The 14,290-nt window shown below is 40.3% G+C and overlaps 1 protein-coding gene across 1 annotated transcript; it reads right to left on the reverse strand.

The window, feature by feature from the left end:
- Positions 1 to 1,051: 1,051 nt before the first annotated feature.
- On the reverse strand, positions 1,052 to 11,158 carry DYNLRB2 (dynein, light chain, roadblock-type 2). Its single transcript, XM_005862596.2, has 4 exons — positions 11,050 to 11,158; positions 8,797 to 8,872; positions 2,150 to 2,317; positions 1,052 to 1,310 (listed from the first exon to the last, which is right to left on the reverse strand). The coding sequence occupies exons 1-4, from the start codon at positions 11,050 to 11,052 to the stop codon at positions 1,267 to 1,269; spliced, it is 291 nt and encodes a 96-aa protein (XP_005862658.1). The 5' UTR covers positions 11,053 to 11,158; the 3' UTR covers positions 1,052 to 1,266.
- Between the last annotated feature and the right edge of the window lie 3,132 nt (positions 11,159 to 14,290).

The following is a 14,290-nucleotide window of genomic DNA, read 5'->3' on the forward strand; positions in this document are numbered from 1 at the left end:
TCGGGAACTCAGGTGTGGGCTCGTGTGGACCCCGGTGGAGAGTGACTTGTGCCGCTGGCAAGAATCTTCTGGGGGAGGAGAGGACAGAGGAACCAGAGGAGGAGCAGGCTTCGGCTGTATCTGTAATGTTTTATTTCTTATATTTTTGAATCAATCTCAAAGGAATTATGCTGAGCAAAAAAAAAAAAAAGGCAATTCCAAAAGGCTATGCACTGTATTATTCCATTTCTATAATCTCCTTGATATGACAGAATTACAGCAGTAGGGCAGATTAGTGGTTGCCAGGGGTCAGGGGCTGGTGGATTGCTGGTGAAGGGCACCAGGAGAGGCGCTGGTGGTGATGGGAAGAATCTGTATTCAGCCTGAATCAGCGTCAATTCCCTGCTTGCGCCATTGTACTGTAATTTAGAAAGATGTTGCTGTGGAGGAAAACGGTAAGGGTACACAAGATCTCTCTATGTTTTCTGTTACAATGTGATTTGAATCCTCAGTTATCTCAAAATAAAAAGGCTTAATTTAAAAAAAGAGGACATAAGGCAAATATGGCAAAATATTAATATCTGTTCTATATGGGTCTTGAAAATCTGCTGTATCTGTAGTTTGATTTTCATTATTTTCTGAATGTTTGAAAGATTTAGTAATAACAAAAACCCTCTGGGTTATCTAGTCAGCCTTTGAAGTGTGCACCCTGCCCAACACCTGTTCTTGGTCCCCAGGCTGGTGTGGCCGAAGCACAATCTTGAGGGGCTTTGCAAGGGATGGGAGGTGGTGCTTGGCGGTGGTGCTGGCCCAGCTGAGAACAACCCTTCTGATCTCTTACTGTCCTCCCTGAACCTGGGAAAGCACCCAACACTCCTGGAGGGCGGGACTGCCCTGTAGCTCCCGCAGGGCCCCACTGCATCCCCTTGGCATGTCAACAAAATGGGCAAAATTCTACTTTTCCACTGATTCTTGGTGACAGTTCACTTCTCAACTAAAAGCGCTATTATAAGGAAGGTGGTCTTCTCACTAGACTCTTTCACTTTGTGTATTATAAGAAAAGAGACACACATACCAGAATTTATTTATTATGTAGCTAAATCACAACTTTACAATTCATTCAAAAGAAACTAAATGAGACATGTACAATAGTTTAAATGTAAAAATAGAAAAGAATGTCCAAAATAAAAGATCAGTTCTATTGGAATAGAATCTTAGTAATCATTAAAGAGTAAAGTGTTTTCAACCCAGTGTCACCGGATGGGCTTGGCTATATACGTAGCAGGGCTATTCACATGGGTTCTGAATGACAATCAGAAGATATTCCTTATCTGTGGAAAGATATGGGCAGAATTAATGGACTCTAGAAATTAAATGTAATAAGTGAATACATCAGCTAATCTGCTTTTTCTCTTTGAAACATCACTTGGACCTTGTGTAGACCAATGATTTTCCACCCTGGTTGCATCAGAATCATCTGTCCAACTTTCACAAAATACCGTTACTTGGGGCCCAGCCCCCGAGATCCTGGTTTCACTGGTCTGGGGTGAAGTCCAGGCAGCCATCATTATTCCTGTAAAGCTCTCCACGTGATTCCAATGTGCAGCCAAAGTGAGAAAAAGCTTTACTTAGTTCATGGATAATTCTGATCATACAGGTGTGCTGCTATGGAGAATTTTATTCTAGATTAGATCTAGGAGCATGAGTCCTGTTTTATACTGGCATCTACCAACACCGGAAATGTAATTCCTTCAGGGAAAGAAGTATTTTAGTGGCTGCTGTCTTTAGGTAGGCCAGGGGAGTGTGAGCTCTCCCAAGAGGGAGCTTAAGACTATAGGCCTGTGACCCACCCCTACTTTATCCCTTGGGCAGGAGACATTTCTCCCGCTCTCCAGAAAATCGGTGTGCTAAGTTCACCTTAATGTTTTGATTACTACTAATAAATGTAAGTCGGCAAAATCCAACTTCTTCAGAGGTCAGATTCCTCACCAATGTCACGAAATGTTCAAGTGAAAAATTTCAGACTCAAACATGTCTTCATTTTTTAATTGAAGAATATTATGTGTCATATTGCATATTAAAATCTATACTCCTTGTTCTTTGAAACAAAGCCTTTTTTATATGGTAAAGTAGGAAGATGCTTTAAATATGAAATAAAATGCCAAATTACCTGGCGCCACCATGATTTCATGTTTCTTTGATCTGATTCTAAGAAAGGTGAGGTCGTTCTGAGGATCAATGTCACGGACTGTGCTCCTGGCTTTCATGGTCAGCTGATGGAGAAGACCTGCATACTGAACTGTTGTCGAGTTGTCCAAGGTTGTTCGAATCGGAATACCTGGTACAAGATTTAATTTGGGGTTAAATTTTTTTGTTTGTTTATAAAAGTAAAATGAACATTGTAGAAATATGGAAACTACTTATAATTGTTAGGAGGAAGAAAAAGTGATGGCTGGTATTACCCACTGGTAACAATTTTAGTTTATTTTCTCCCAATCTTCTTGTTTCTACATAGATTTAAAAAAAATACTTGGGTCAGCCCTGGCTGGGTGGCTCGGTTGGTTGGAGCGTTGTCCAAAAGGTTGCAGGTTGGATCCTCTGGTCAGGGTGCATATGAGAGGCAACTGATCTATGTTTCTCACATCAATGTCTCTCTCTCTCTCTCTCTCTCTCTCTCTCTCTCTTTCTCTCTCTCTTCCCCCCTCCCTCTTTCTTTCCCCCTCTCTCTAAATATAACCTTGAGTGAAGATAAAAAAAAATACTTGGGTCAAATTATAATTACAAATTTGATAATTGTTTTTGTCTTCATTTAAATGACAGCATACAGGTTGTCCTTGTTGGTGACCATGTCATCAATATTCTTTTGAATGGCTGTACCCTTTACTATTATATGAATATATCATAATCAATCCCTACTGTTGGATTATTAGGTATCGTGGCTTTGTTTTTGTAGCTAATGGTGTGATGAATGTTTTTGTGCCCAGATCTTTTGGAAGCTGTTAACTGTTTCAGTACTAGGTGAGCATATTACTAGACAAAACGAATTCCCCCAAGTGTCCTGTCTACAGAATCTGCTTTGAAATGCTCGGTCTGTGATATGATGCTAATTTTCTTCCAAGGCCAGAGTTAGAAAGGGATATCACTGCACATGCTAGACAGCACATCAAAAGGGATTTTCAAAATTTCTTTGTAACATTCAGTATTTAGAAAAACAAATTTTATATTGGAGAACACAGCAACAAAGACACTGTAGTTTTGCTGGGCATTTCATGGTTTGCACTCATTCTTGGGTTAAGCGTTATTAAATTTGGCTACTTGTGTGCTCTACTGCTCCATGATACGTGTTTAAAACAGAACCTATTAATTTAACTGGAAACGTCTAGACAGACAAATATGCAAGTATAATTCAATTCAGTTCAGATCAATCTAGCTCAATTCGGGTCACTCAGCGCTCAGTGCTTATTAAGTAACAGGTGCTGTGCTGGGTATCTGCATATACTGTATCTAATCAGAAACGACCTTCTTATAATTTTGAGGACTACCACATAGCCAGGGAATCCCAGGGATTTGAATTGTAAATGTGTCTTTAATTTAGGGGGACAGACAAAGGTGAATTAGAGATTATTGTCAGATTCCTTAGGTACCTGAATTGAGGGCAATCAATAAAAGAGGCTAGCGCGACTCTTGGTTTTCCCTCTGAGAATGTAACTTCAGAAACTCTCAAGATGAGCACTTCAAGAGTGGACCAGAATTACAAACTTGGGATTTTACTAGTTTTTCATGAAAACCTTTGAGAGCCTCAATTCTGAATTTGAAATAGATTAATTGCTTTCTCTTTTAAGAAGATGATTATCTCTAGAATAGCTCTTGCTAAACAATACCAGGACAACATTTACAGGAAAACCTACTCAACGTATCAGGTTTTATATACACTTGTTAATTTTTATATTATTATTTGTTGGCCACTTTCCCCCAGAAGTCAGTGTTGTCTTTCACACCTGATGAAACATCCCAAGGCACAAGCAGGAGAGTGGAATGTAGCAACACTCAACCTTGTAAGAGCACCTTTGAGAAACAGTGTTATTTTGCATCCTAAATAGTGACTACCTAAAGTCTGCACTGCTCAGTGTCAACACAAGAAATACAACCAGAATAAATTATTTAAAATGCAGATGACAAGATATGAATCAGATGCTCAGGTCTACTTAGTTAGTCTATTCATGATCCAAGGCGATAAATAAAACAGCTAGCCTTTCTGAATAGTAAGTGCACACTGTGGAAAGTCTTGGAGTTTTTCATATCCCCTATAGACACTTGAGAAAAATCAATCAACAAATATTTATGAAGCTCCTGCTTGGTACCATGCAAGGTAATTAAAAAATAATTTATTAGGAAGTAATTTTAGCACATGTTATGAAATTCTCCCACTTCGCCTTCTGAGAGGTAGCCACTGCTCCCCGTTTCTTTGGGATCCTTCCAGCCTATTCAGGTAGTTTTGTGTTTGTATTCTTTAACTAGAGGTCTGGTGCATAAAAATTTGTGCACTCGGGGGCAGAGGGGGGCCCTCAGCCTGGCCTGCACTGTCTTGCAGTCTAGGACCCCTCAGGGGATGTCCACCTGCTGGCTTAGGCCCGCTCCCCAGGGGACAGGGCCTAAGCTGGCAGTCAGTCAGATATCCCTCTGGCAGCCCGGGAGCCTTGGGGGATGTCCGACTAACGGCATAGGCTCGCTCCCCACGCCACTCCCTGTGCTGATCCCCTCAGGGAGCGGGCCTAAGCCATTAGTTGGACATCCTTAGGGCTGCTGCAGAGGCGGGAAAGGCTCCTGCCACCACCACTGCACTGGCCAGCCATGAGCCTGCTTCTGGCCGAGCGGTGCTCCCCCTGTGGAAGCACACTGACCACCAGGAAGCAACTCCTGCGTTGAGTGTCTGCCCCCTGGTGGTCAGTGTGCATCATAGTGACCGGTCATTCTGCCATTTGGTTAATTTGCATATTAGCCTTTTATTATATAGGATTGTATCATTCTATATTCTGCACTTAAAATTTTTTCATCTAATGCACTTTGGAAACGGTTCCATTCAGTATGCATAAGGCTCACTTATTCATGTTAATGACTATGTAATATGACTGTCAAATGGATGCTTTGTAATATATATACCTGGTATCTAATACATCCTCCTGACAGGCATCTAGGCTGTTCCCAATCTTTGGCTTCTATAAACAAGGCTACGGAGTATGTCTTTGTGCATGCCATTTCACATTTGCATATATGTGTAGTATAAATTCCTAAATGACACTACTTTAAAATGATTCTGTCTGATCCCAGTAAGCTGGTACTCTTCCGCTGTACATTTATAAAAGGAGTTGGCTGAAAGGCTGATAAAATCTAATGAAATTCCAAGGATAGATTGTTAGAAATGTCAAGAACATTTCAAATTAAGACCCTATAGAAATCAGGCTTATATCCATAAGAATATATGACAGATGTGACAGATATACATACATACAGGGTGTCCCAAAAGAATGTATACACACTTTAACAGCAGATAGCTCAATTTTGAAAATGAAGTGTATTTTAATAAACACTGTCTTTATAATTGTTGAAAGTGTGTGTATACATTTTTGGGGACAGCCTATATACACACAGGCATATTCATTAGTATCTAATTCAATGACCAGTGCTGTAAGCTTATAAATAATGAATGGTTTTATAAATGGGAAATCAATGTTACCAAAGAATCTTCTCTAACAAAAACCTATACTATTCAGCATTGGACTAAAATGGTAAGTCTACTTTATTTTCATGAATAAGAAGTATATGTTTCCATAACAGTGAAACCAAAAAACTATTTAATTTGGCATATGAAAAGATCTCAGTGCATAAACATGGTAGAGGGCCTACATAACCACCTGAAAGTTAAAATGATTTGCCTAGAGTTAGTGGACTAACATCATTAGCAGAAAATAAGACCACAAAACACCATCTTAGTTAAATATTTTCAGAATCAAATTTCATGGGACTTCTGTAAGCTACAAAACTGCACTATAATAAATGACACTTTCATCTAAAATTGAGTAGGCTGTTGAAATGGAGTATTTTATTACATTCTGGTCATACAACTTATACCACATGCTATTAATAAAGATCCTTGCTATGTACTCTGTTATTAATAATATGACCATAAAAATAAGCCCCTATTTATATTTTTGGGTAAAAGTTTAATTTGGATTTCAGAAAAGTGCCCTGAATCCTAACACAACCTTATCATAATAGAGGTTAATTAGAAGAAGTTAATGGGTATTAAAAATAATATTTTGTTGTCTGGATGAAAAAAGTGTTGAGAAACCCCAGAAAAATAACGTAAAAATCACTTTTAATTCCATCACTCAGAGATAATCACCATATCTCTGCCTTTTCTTCCATATTTATTTTAAGTGTGTATATGTGCCTGACTATATTTTTTATTAGAAAATGCTGGGTACTGCTATGTTCTCTGATATTTTCATCCACTATTGTGAGTAGTTTCCCATGACTGAAAATTCTTCAACATTTTAAGAAATACTTCATCAAGTAAATATTACATAATTAATTTAAAAATTTCCCTACTGTTGGGAGAGATCATTGATTTTCAACCTTTTTCATCTCATGGCACATATAAACTAATTACAAAAATTCTGCGGCACACCAAAAAATACATTTTTTGCCAATATGACAAAAAATAGGTCTAATTTTGATTCATTCACACCAGATGGCTATTATTGTGTTGGCTGTTGTCATTTCTTTATGACAACCTAAGGGAAAAGAGCAGGTATTGCACGTTTTAAAAATTCTGAGGCACATAAGTTGAAAATTGCTGGAATAGATTTATTTATTGGTATTCTATATTAGGCCTCACTGATTATCCTTTGGACTTAATCTTTCCCTCATCACTTCTTAGGACAAATTCCTAGGAGTGGAATTACAGATCAAAGGGTAGAACATTGTTCAGACATTTGATGCATATTGCCAGGATTGCGTACTTTAGACTAAGATCTTCCAAAGTAACACATAGGTGAGTTGACCTGGATGTCACAGGTGAATGCACCTGTATTGAGCTGAATAGTGTCTCCCCTCACCCCTGCCCCCCTCAATTCAGGTATACCCTAAACCTCAGAATGTGACCTTATTTGGAAATAGGGTATTTTTAGATGTGTTTAGTTAAGATAAGGTCACACTGGATTAAGGTGGAGCCTAATCCAATACTAGTGTCCTTCTAAGAAGAGAAAAAGAGACATGGAGAGGATGAGGGAGGCAAAGAATGGAGGGATGAGTCTACAAGCCAAGGAATGCCAAGGATTGCTGGGAACCACCAGAAGCTGGGAGACAGGCAAGGAAGGATGCTCTTGTAGAGCCTTCAAAGACAGCTTGGCCCTGCTGACACCTTCATTTCAACTTCTAGCCTTCAAAACTAAGAGAGAATAACTGTCTGGTTTTTTAAGCCACTAGGTGTGTGGTACTTTGTTATGGCAGCCAAAGGAAAGGAATATAGTACCTCTGTGGAGTGACGAAGATTAACCCATCTGAGGGGGTGTGGCAGAGTTTGTGTAAATGCATGGACCTAAAATCAGTTCAACCAGAACCATGCACTAGGGTTGGATTGCTTCCTGGAAATATTAGGCATAAATCTGGACTTACCTGTAGGGCTGATCTTGAATCCACTCCCTCCTGATCACTCTAGTTGAGTGTATTTATTATATTTATTTGATGTTATGTTTAACTTTATTTTGTGAAACACATCATATGTTTTATTGGTACAAATGAATTAAAAATCCCTGCATAATCAGAACTATTTATTTATAATTCTATTAAGTGTTGGGTATTGTGGCAGGCACTTGACAGTTATTACCTCACTTATCACAACCATCAGTAAAGTGGGTGATTTTCCATTTTTAATAATAAGGGATTGAAGGTCAGAGTTTAAACAGACTTTCAGTTGTTTGAGTTTTAAAGCCATCAATAAATATTGATGGATTTGCTCCAAAACAATGATTAGTGTTGAGATTCTGTTGCCAAGCACTGAGTTAGCAATGTGCCAATCCCATGGTTGCACCATGAATTATATAAAGTAACTACTCTTATTTCAACTAATACTCTGGGATTTGTAGCACCTCTTGCCCTTACAAATGCCTGAATTAGCAATGAAGTGAGCAAAAGCCTTTAAGAGGTAACACCATAGCTGAGCCAGAGGCAGGCAATGTGCTAGAGAAATGCTCTGTGGATTAACAGGGACTGTGGGGTGAGAGCCAGTTTCTGGGATAAGTCTACAGATTTCATAGGTGGAAACGTAGTAGCCCTTCTTATACTATAACCACAACGACTATACTAGAAATTACAACTAATTCTCAAAGATTTTATTAAATGTGGTAAAGGAGCAATTTCATTTAAAATGAAGACTGAAACACTGTACCCTCTATGATGTTAAAACAGAAACAAACTGCCACTAATCTTCTCCCTATCTTCAATATAGAAGTTTTATTGGTACGCCTGAAATGTTAAAAGACACTTAACAAAGCTTTCACAATTAGACAAGGCAATAGTGTCTCTTAGCAATATGCAGACATTTTTAGACATGTCTGCTTCATATTTATATCCCTAGTTCTTAGCAGAGTGGTTGGCATGTGATAAATAGATGTTTTATAAGTAAATGTTATAGCTAAAATATACAAAATGTGCTTTTGATTTCCAAATTCTAAGATGCTTGTCTTAGGTGTGGCACAACCAACAGGGGCTTGGTTGGCTTCTGCAAGTCAAGAAGGAAGCTCGTGATGTCTTTACCTTCTGCATTTACAACCATCGTTCCAATCACCCCTTTGTGACTCTGTATCCTCTTTAGGGTTTCCTCCACCTCTGCCTGGAAGAGATCAGGACAGAAATTAACCAAAAGATTCTTTGTGGTGACCCCCATCCTAAAGAGAATAATATTTGGAAAGATCGCTCCCACCTCTCTCTTTAACTTAAGGTATTACATACTAATCTCAGACTTTTGGAAGAGAGCTTTGAAATTGTCAAGTCCCATATACAGGCCTACATAGGACTCCCGGCAGACAACCTTGACAAATCTCTTGGCTTGAACTCTTCTAGAGTCAGAAAGCTTACTGCCTCACAAGAGCTCACTCCATGTTTATCTATTTACTGGCAAAGCATTCTTTATATTGGACAGAAATCTGCTCCTGACCATCTTTCACTCATTGGTCTTTCCATATTTGTATAAAAAAGTCCCTTTCTACCTTATAGTATTTTAATATTTATAGAGCTATATCATTGCCATCCTCTGTCTAAAAGTATCCCTTAATGAAAAATCTTGTTTTCAGTGCTAAATGTGACGTATTTGGGAGTTCAGATGATTAAATTGAGGCTATTCTGTAAAAACATATTCCAAGATTCCAAGAATCTCTCGGTAACTATGGCCTGGTTCTCAGTGCAAGCTGAATGTTCAACCATGAATGATTACATTGGAACCCCATTATTGGGTTTAAACTCAGGACTCTGAATGAATTTTATGCATAAACTATATTGTAGTGGTTTTCTTGCCTTCTACAAATGCTCAAACCGAGAATGATCTTTTCCAAACCTGCATCTTGTTCATAACTGAGTAATCACTGGATATTCTGAATTTAAACATCATTCTGCAGTCTCTTGATGAGGTTTTGTGATATTTTTTTCCCTCCCAACATTGTACAAGTGAACATTATGTTACTTAGGCAAGACAGTTTTCTTTTGCACCTAATGTGGGTGGGAAAACTTATTTCCTCTTTTGTTACCACTCTACAGGTGTTTTCCGAATTTCAGTCATTTATGGACTAGATTCTCAATTTTTGACATTAGGGATACCATCTATATTACTTACCTAGCACTTCTTTAAAATTATCTTACTGCTAAAAGCTTGAATGAATTTTCAAAGGAAACTATACATCACTACCAAATGGAAATCTGGTCATAAACAGAAATAACCAAGAAAGAAAGGGGGCAAATATTATTATATTCTACCCTAATGAAACCTATGAGCCTGAGGTCTATTCTTTAGTGAAAATTTGAAATTGTGAAAGGATAGCGGCCTAACGACCTAATATTGTCAGAAACTTTCTCCTGGATATGGTCTAAAGGCTGAAAAGAAAATTAAATGAAAAAGGAATAACTTTCTCAGATGTGATTTACTCTGTTGTTTGGTGTTTCTGAGCCATCTCACTTAGCAACAATGTTTGCATCTCACTTTGGGAAACACTGCATTTGAAGCTAACAGCTGTAGAGGGGATCAATAATTTATTACATTTTTTGCATCTCTAAGACAACGTCCACAGCCCCTTAGATCACTGTCCTCATTTTCCTTTTCTCTTTTACTTCTCTCCCCAACCCCTTTCTCTTTGCTTTCTCCAGACTTTCAGATTTTCTTTCTTTTCCCAGTTTTCTACTTTCGTGATTTCTGAGCCCTCCCGCTACAATCTCTTGATCCTCACCCCCCTTTCATTCCTCTCAAAACTCTGCTGTCACCTTGCTCTTCCTTCAAACTTTCCAATTCCCTCCTTCCCCCTCCCCTTCTCTCACTCTCTTCCTATTTATTTTCTCTCCTCCCTTTTCACCTTCTTTCTTTCTTTTTATTTAATTTTCTCCTCTTTCAATATCTCCTTCTCCCCTCTCTCCATTGCCTTGCGCTTCCTGTCCTCTTTCTTCCCTGTCAGGATGATTTTTCTCTCCATCTCGCTCCTTTTCACACTTTCCTCGCAGAGGAGATCTCTCATCCCACACAGGATCTTTCATCCCCTCAGTATTTTCTCTTTCTCGATATCTCCCCTCACCAAGTATCACCTCCAGAAATCCCCCCCCGCCTCAGATATCTATGCTCCAAGATATCTTTCCCGCCTCCATGGTCACCCTCGGGTCTCCCAGTTGCCCTTCCAAGAAGCTTCTGGACACCAGTCCTTCGCAACGGCCCCGGCCCGGCCTGGATGGACCTCGGGATCCGGGCGGCGAAGACCCACTCGGGTCGGCGCCCTTAGAGCGCCGGTTCGCAAACGGAGACCCCAGATTTACCATCGCACTGGCGGCGAAACTCTGGGCTCAGTCCCTCAGTCCGGCGCTCCCTCCGCCTGGGCTGTCAACAACGCTTCCAGCCGTTGCTAGGAGACGGGGGAGGAAGTGACCTCCGGGAAGCGCCGGTGCCCACGCCTGCGTGCGCGAGGGTGGGGCAGCAGCCGGAGGTGGCTTTTCCGCCCGGAACTGGCTGGCTCCTCCCGGCCGCCGTAGGCGGAGTTTGGAGCTCGTGGCCTGGAGCGCTCACCCGCATTTCACCGACGCCCACGGGGCGACGAGGGCGAGGAGCCGCTTGGAGCCTTGGAGCGGGGCATAGGCCGGCTCCGGATCATTCGTTCATCCATTCATTCATTTATTCGTTCGCTCCTTGAGGTATGCATTAATGTCACAGCCACTTCCTCAGTCAAGACCACTGACCACGTGCTAAGGCCAGGCTGCCCTCAGGGCCCTGGGTACATTCTATCGGGAGGCAGACAAAATGCAACAACAGAAACTATGCTTTCCAATGGGATACCTGCTCTGGAGCGTGCACCGGAGGGGCCCTCTGACGCGGGGTTGGGCCGCTTTAGACACTTGGGAAGAGACTAGCTGCCTCCGGACATTCTGGGTACTTCCTTGTGCAGCGCCGGTGACGTTTGTTCCCTTGCCCTGCACGGATAGGTTTTAAAACCATATTTTTGTTCAAGAAGAAATGTATCTCAGCATCGAATAGTACAATCGTAGGTACGTTTGGCAAGCACCATCTTCCATCTGGGTTCTCCTCTAGTTGTAGCACTGCTTTTCACTCCGTTGAGTTGCTGCTTACCAGTATTCTTGTTTAATCTTAGGATCTTTCTTTTGTGGCCATTATTTGTCAGCAGTTCTGAGTCGCTGAAAAATTGCAGGTGGCAGTGGTGGAACTTCTACAAATTGCCATAGAACAGAGCATTGTACTGGATATTTAAGGAACTGATAGGGGAGACAAGTTAAAGATCAATTAGGAGTAGTCAGAAGCCACGTGACTTGACCTTTTGAAAGGCATTGATAATATCTTTGTAGCCCGGGAGGCAGGAACCAACTATTGTGTGAAGTACAGCAGGAAAATGTTTTGACTGGAGTCATAAAATCCTGAGGTTTGAGAAGGCAAACACTGATTATAGATACAAGTTGTAGGTTAGAAATGCATCCCCAAAGGGTCCAGGCTCTGACTATCTGTAACACTGATTCAGTCTGGGGTCTCATTTTCTGAAAGCTGTCTCCAACCAAACAAGGTGTCCTTATTGCTAGGAATGTCATCTAGAATATGAATGGGCCCTTGTCAGAGATGTTCTGAAAGAGTTGTGAGCTTTTTGGTAATTTTGGATGAGAAGGTCTATTTGAACTCGGAGCCTTTCCTTTTATGGCATTAAGTTATAGACAGAAACACCCTGAGAAGCTCTAGTTCTGTTTCATTTTTTCCCCCACAGAGGAGGAGATTCTGGTCACTGTCATCCTCTTTTTTTTTTTCTCCAAGAAACTCATGATTCTCAAAAATCCAGGTCACAATAGCTAACTAGGGTCCTTTTCACTCCACACCTAGAAGTCCAACCAAGATGATTTGGAATGGGCAGCAAGGATTGTGGGGGAGGAGTCCAGTGTGTGTGTGTGTGTACACAGATCTGGTTCTTGACTGATTGCCTATACCAGTGATGGCGAACCTTTTGAGCTCGGCGTGTCAGCATTTTGAAAAACCCTAACTTATCTCTGGTGCCGTGTCACATATAGAAATTTTTTGATATTTGCAACCATAGTAAAACAAAGATTTATATTTTTGATATTTATTTTATATATTTAAATGCCATTTAACAAAAAAAAAATCAACCAAAAGAATGAGTTCGTGTGTCACCTCTGACACATGTGTCATAGATTCGCCATCACTGGCCTGTACGACCTTTTTTTTTGGTTAATCCTCACCTGAGGATATTTTTTTCCATTGATTTTTAGAGAGAGTGGAAGGGAGGGAGGGGGATAGAGAGAGAGAGACACATCGATGTGAGAGAAACTCATCAATTAATTGCCTCTTGCATGTGCCCCAACCAGGCCAGGATTGAACCTGCAACCCAGGTATGTGCCTTTTAATGGGAATCAAACCCAAGACCCTTCGGTGTGCAGGCTGACTCTCTAACCATTTAGCAACACCAGCCAGGGCTATATCTACAATTTTAAGTACTAAAAGTATAGATATTTACAGTGTTGCCTGTATAATGACTGATTTTTGCATTCTCTGGGTGTTCCTGATCAAGGAGACCCCTACTTGATTGTGTAGCCATCTGTTTTGCTTATAAAAATCAGTGGTAGTGCACCATTTCTGTTATGTCAATCAGCTTTAATGAAGGAACCTGACTTCCTATGCATGAAGTGTGAATCCCTTCATTTCTGGAGTCAGGGTGTCAAACTCGTTCGATAGCTGACAGCTGTGATTAGAGCAGAGAAAGACTCCAGCATGAAAGGCCCTGACAGGAGTGCCCAACTGCTGAAAAAGTAATAAGAAGTAGCCACACTGACTTCTAACCAACAGTCAAGTTTGAGTCACTGTGCACAGGAAATCAATGAGGAGAATATGAGCCATTTTCTCCTTATTGATTTTTACTTCTAATTATTCCTGGGAGGTAGCTTCGTTTAATTTTTATGCCTTTTTGGGACTATAATGAATATCCTGAGCTGTGCTATATAAAGTATCCTGGCAGTGTCTGACATATTCCCTACCCCATTCTTAACACATGTGAATTATCCCATTCCCGTCTCCTTTTCCCACCTTTTTTTTGGGCCCATGGTAAGTGTTCAATACCTTTGAATTTAAGTGAAATTACTAATGAGTAATACTTTTGGAAAGTACTCTGAAATAACCCCCAAATTTGTGGTACATACAGAGACAAAGTCCACAATTCTTCACATAATTTTGTCAAAATAAGATTATTTTCTTCTGAGGTCTCTCTCTGATAATTTGCTACTGCTCTCTGCTTAGCCTAAAGAAATTTAGGTAACTTGATAATCTTGAGTTTTCTCTTGGAATTTTCTACACCACCCCATATGCCTTTGGCATTCTTTCCTAGTTGGCAGATACTATAAACTGGGCAATGGAATATATTTTGTGTCCATTCTCTTAGAAGGTAAGGCATTATTTCTCAACTTAAACAGGACATCTCTTAGTGCTCTTCTGGTTTCACTCCAGAAAGTATAGATTCTTTGAAAATGTCCCTTTATAATAGTGAGGCAGAATTAG

This window comes from Myotis brandtii, unplaced genomic scaffold (assembly GCF_000412655.1).
Source record: "Myotis brandtii unplaced genomic scaffold, ASM41265v1 scaffold165, whole genome shotgun sequence".
In the NCBI taxonomy this organism is placed as follows: domain Eukaryota; kingdom Metazoa; phylum Chordata; class Mammalia; order Chiroptera; family Vespertilionidae; genus Myotis; species Myotis brandtii.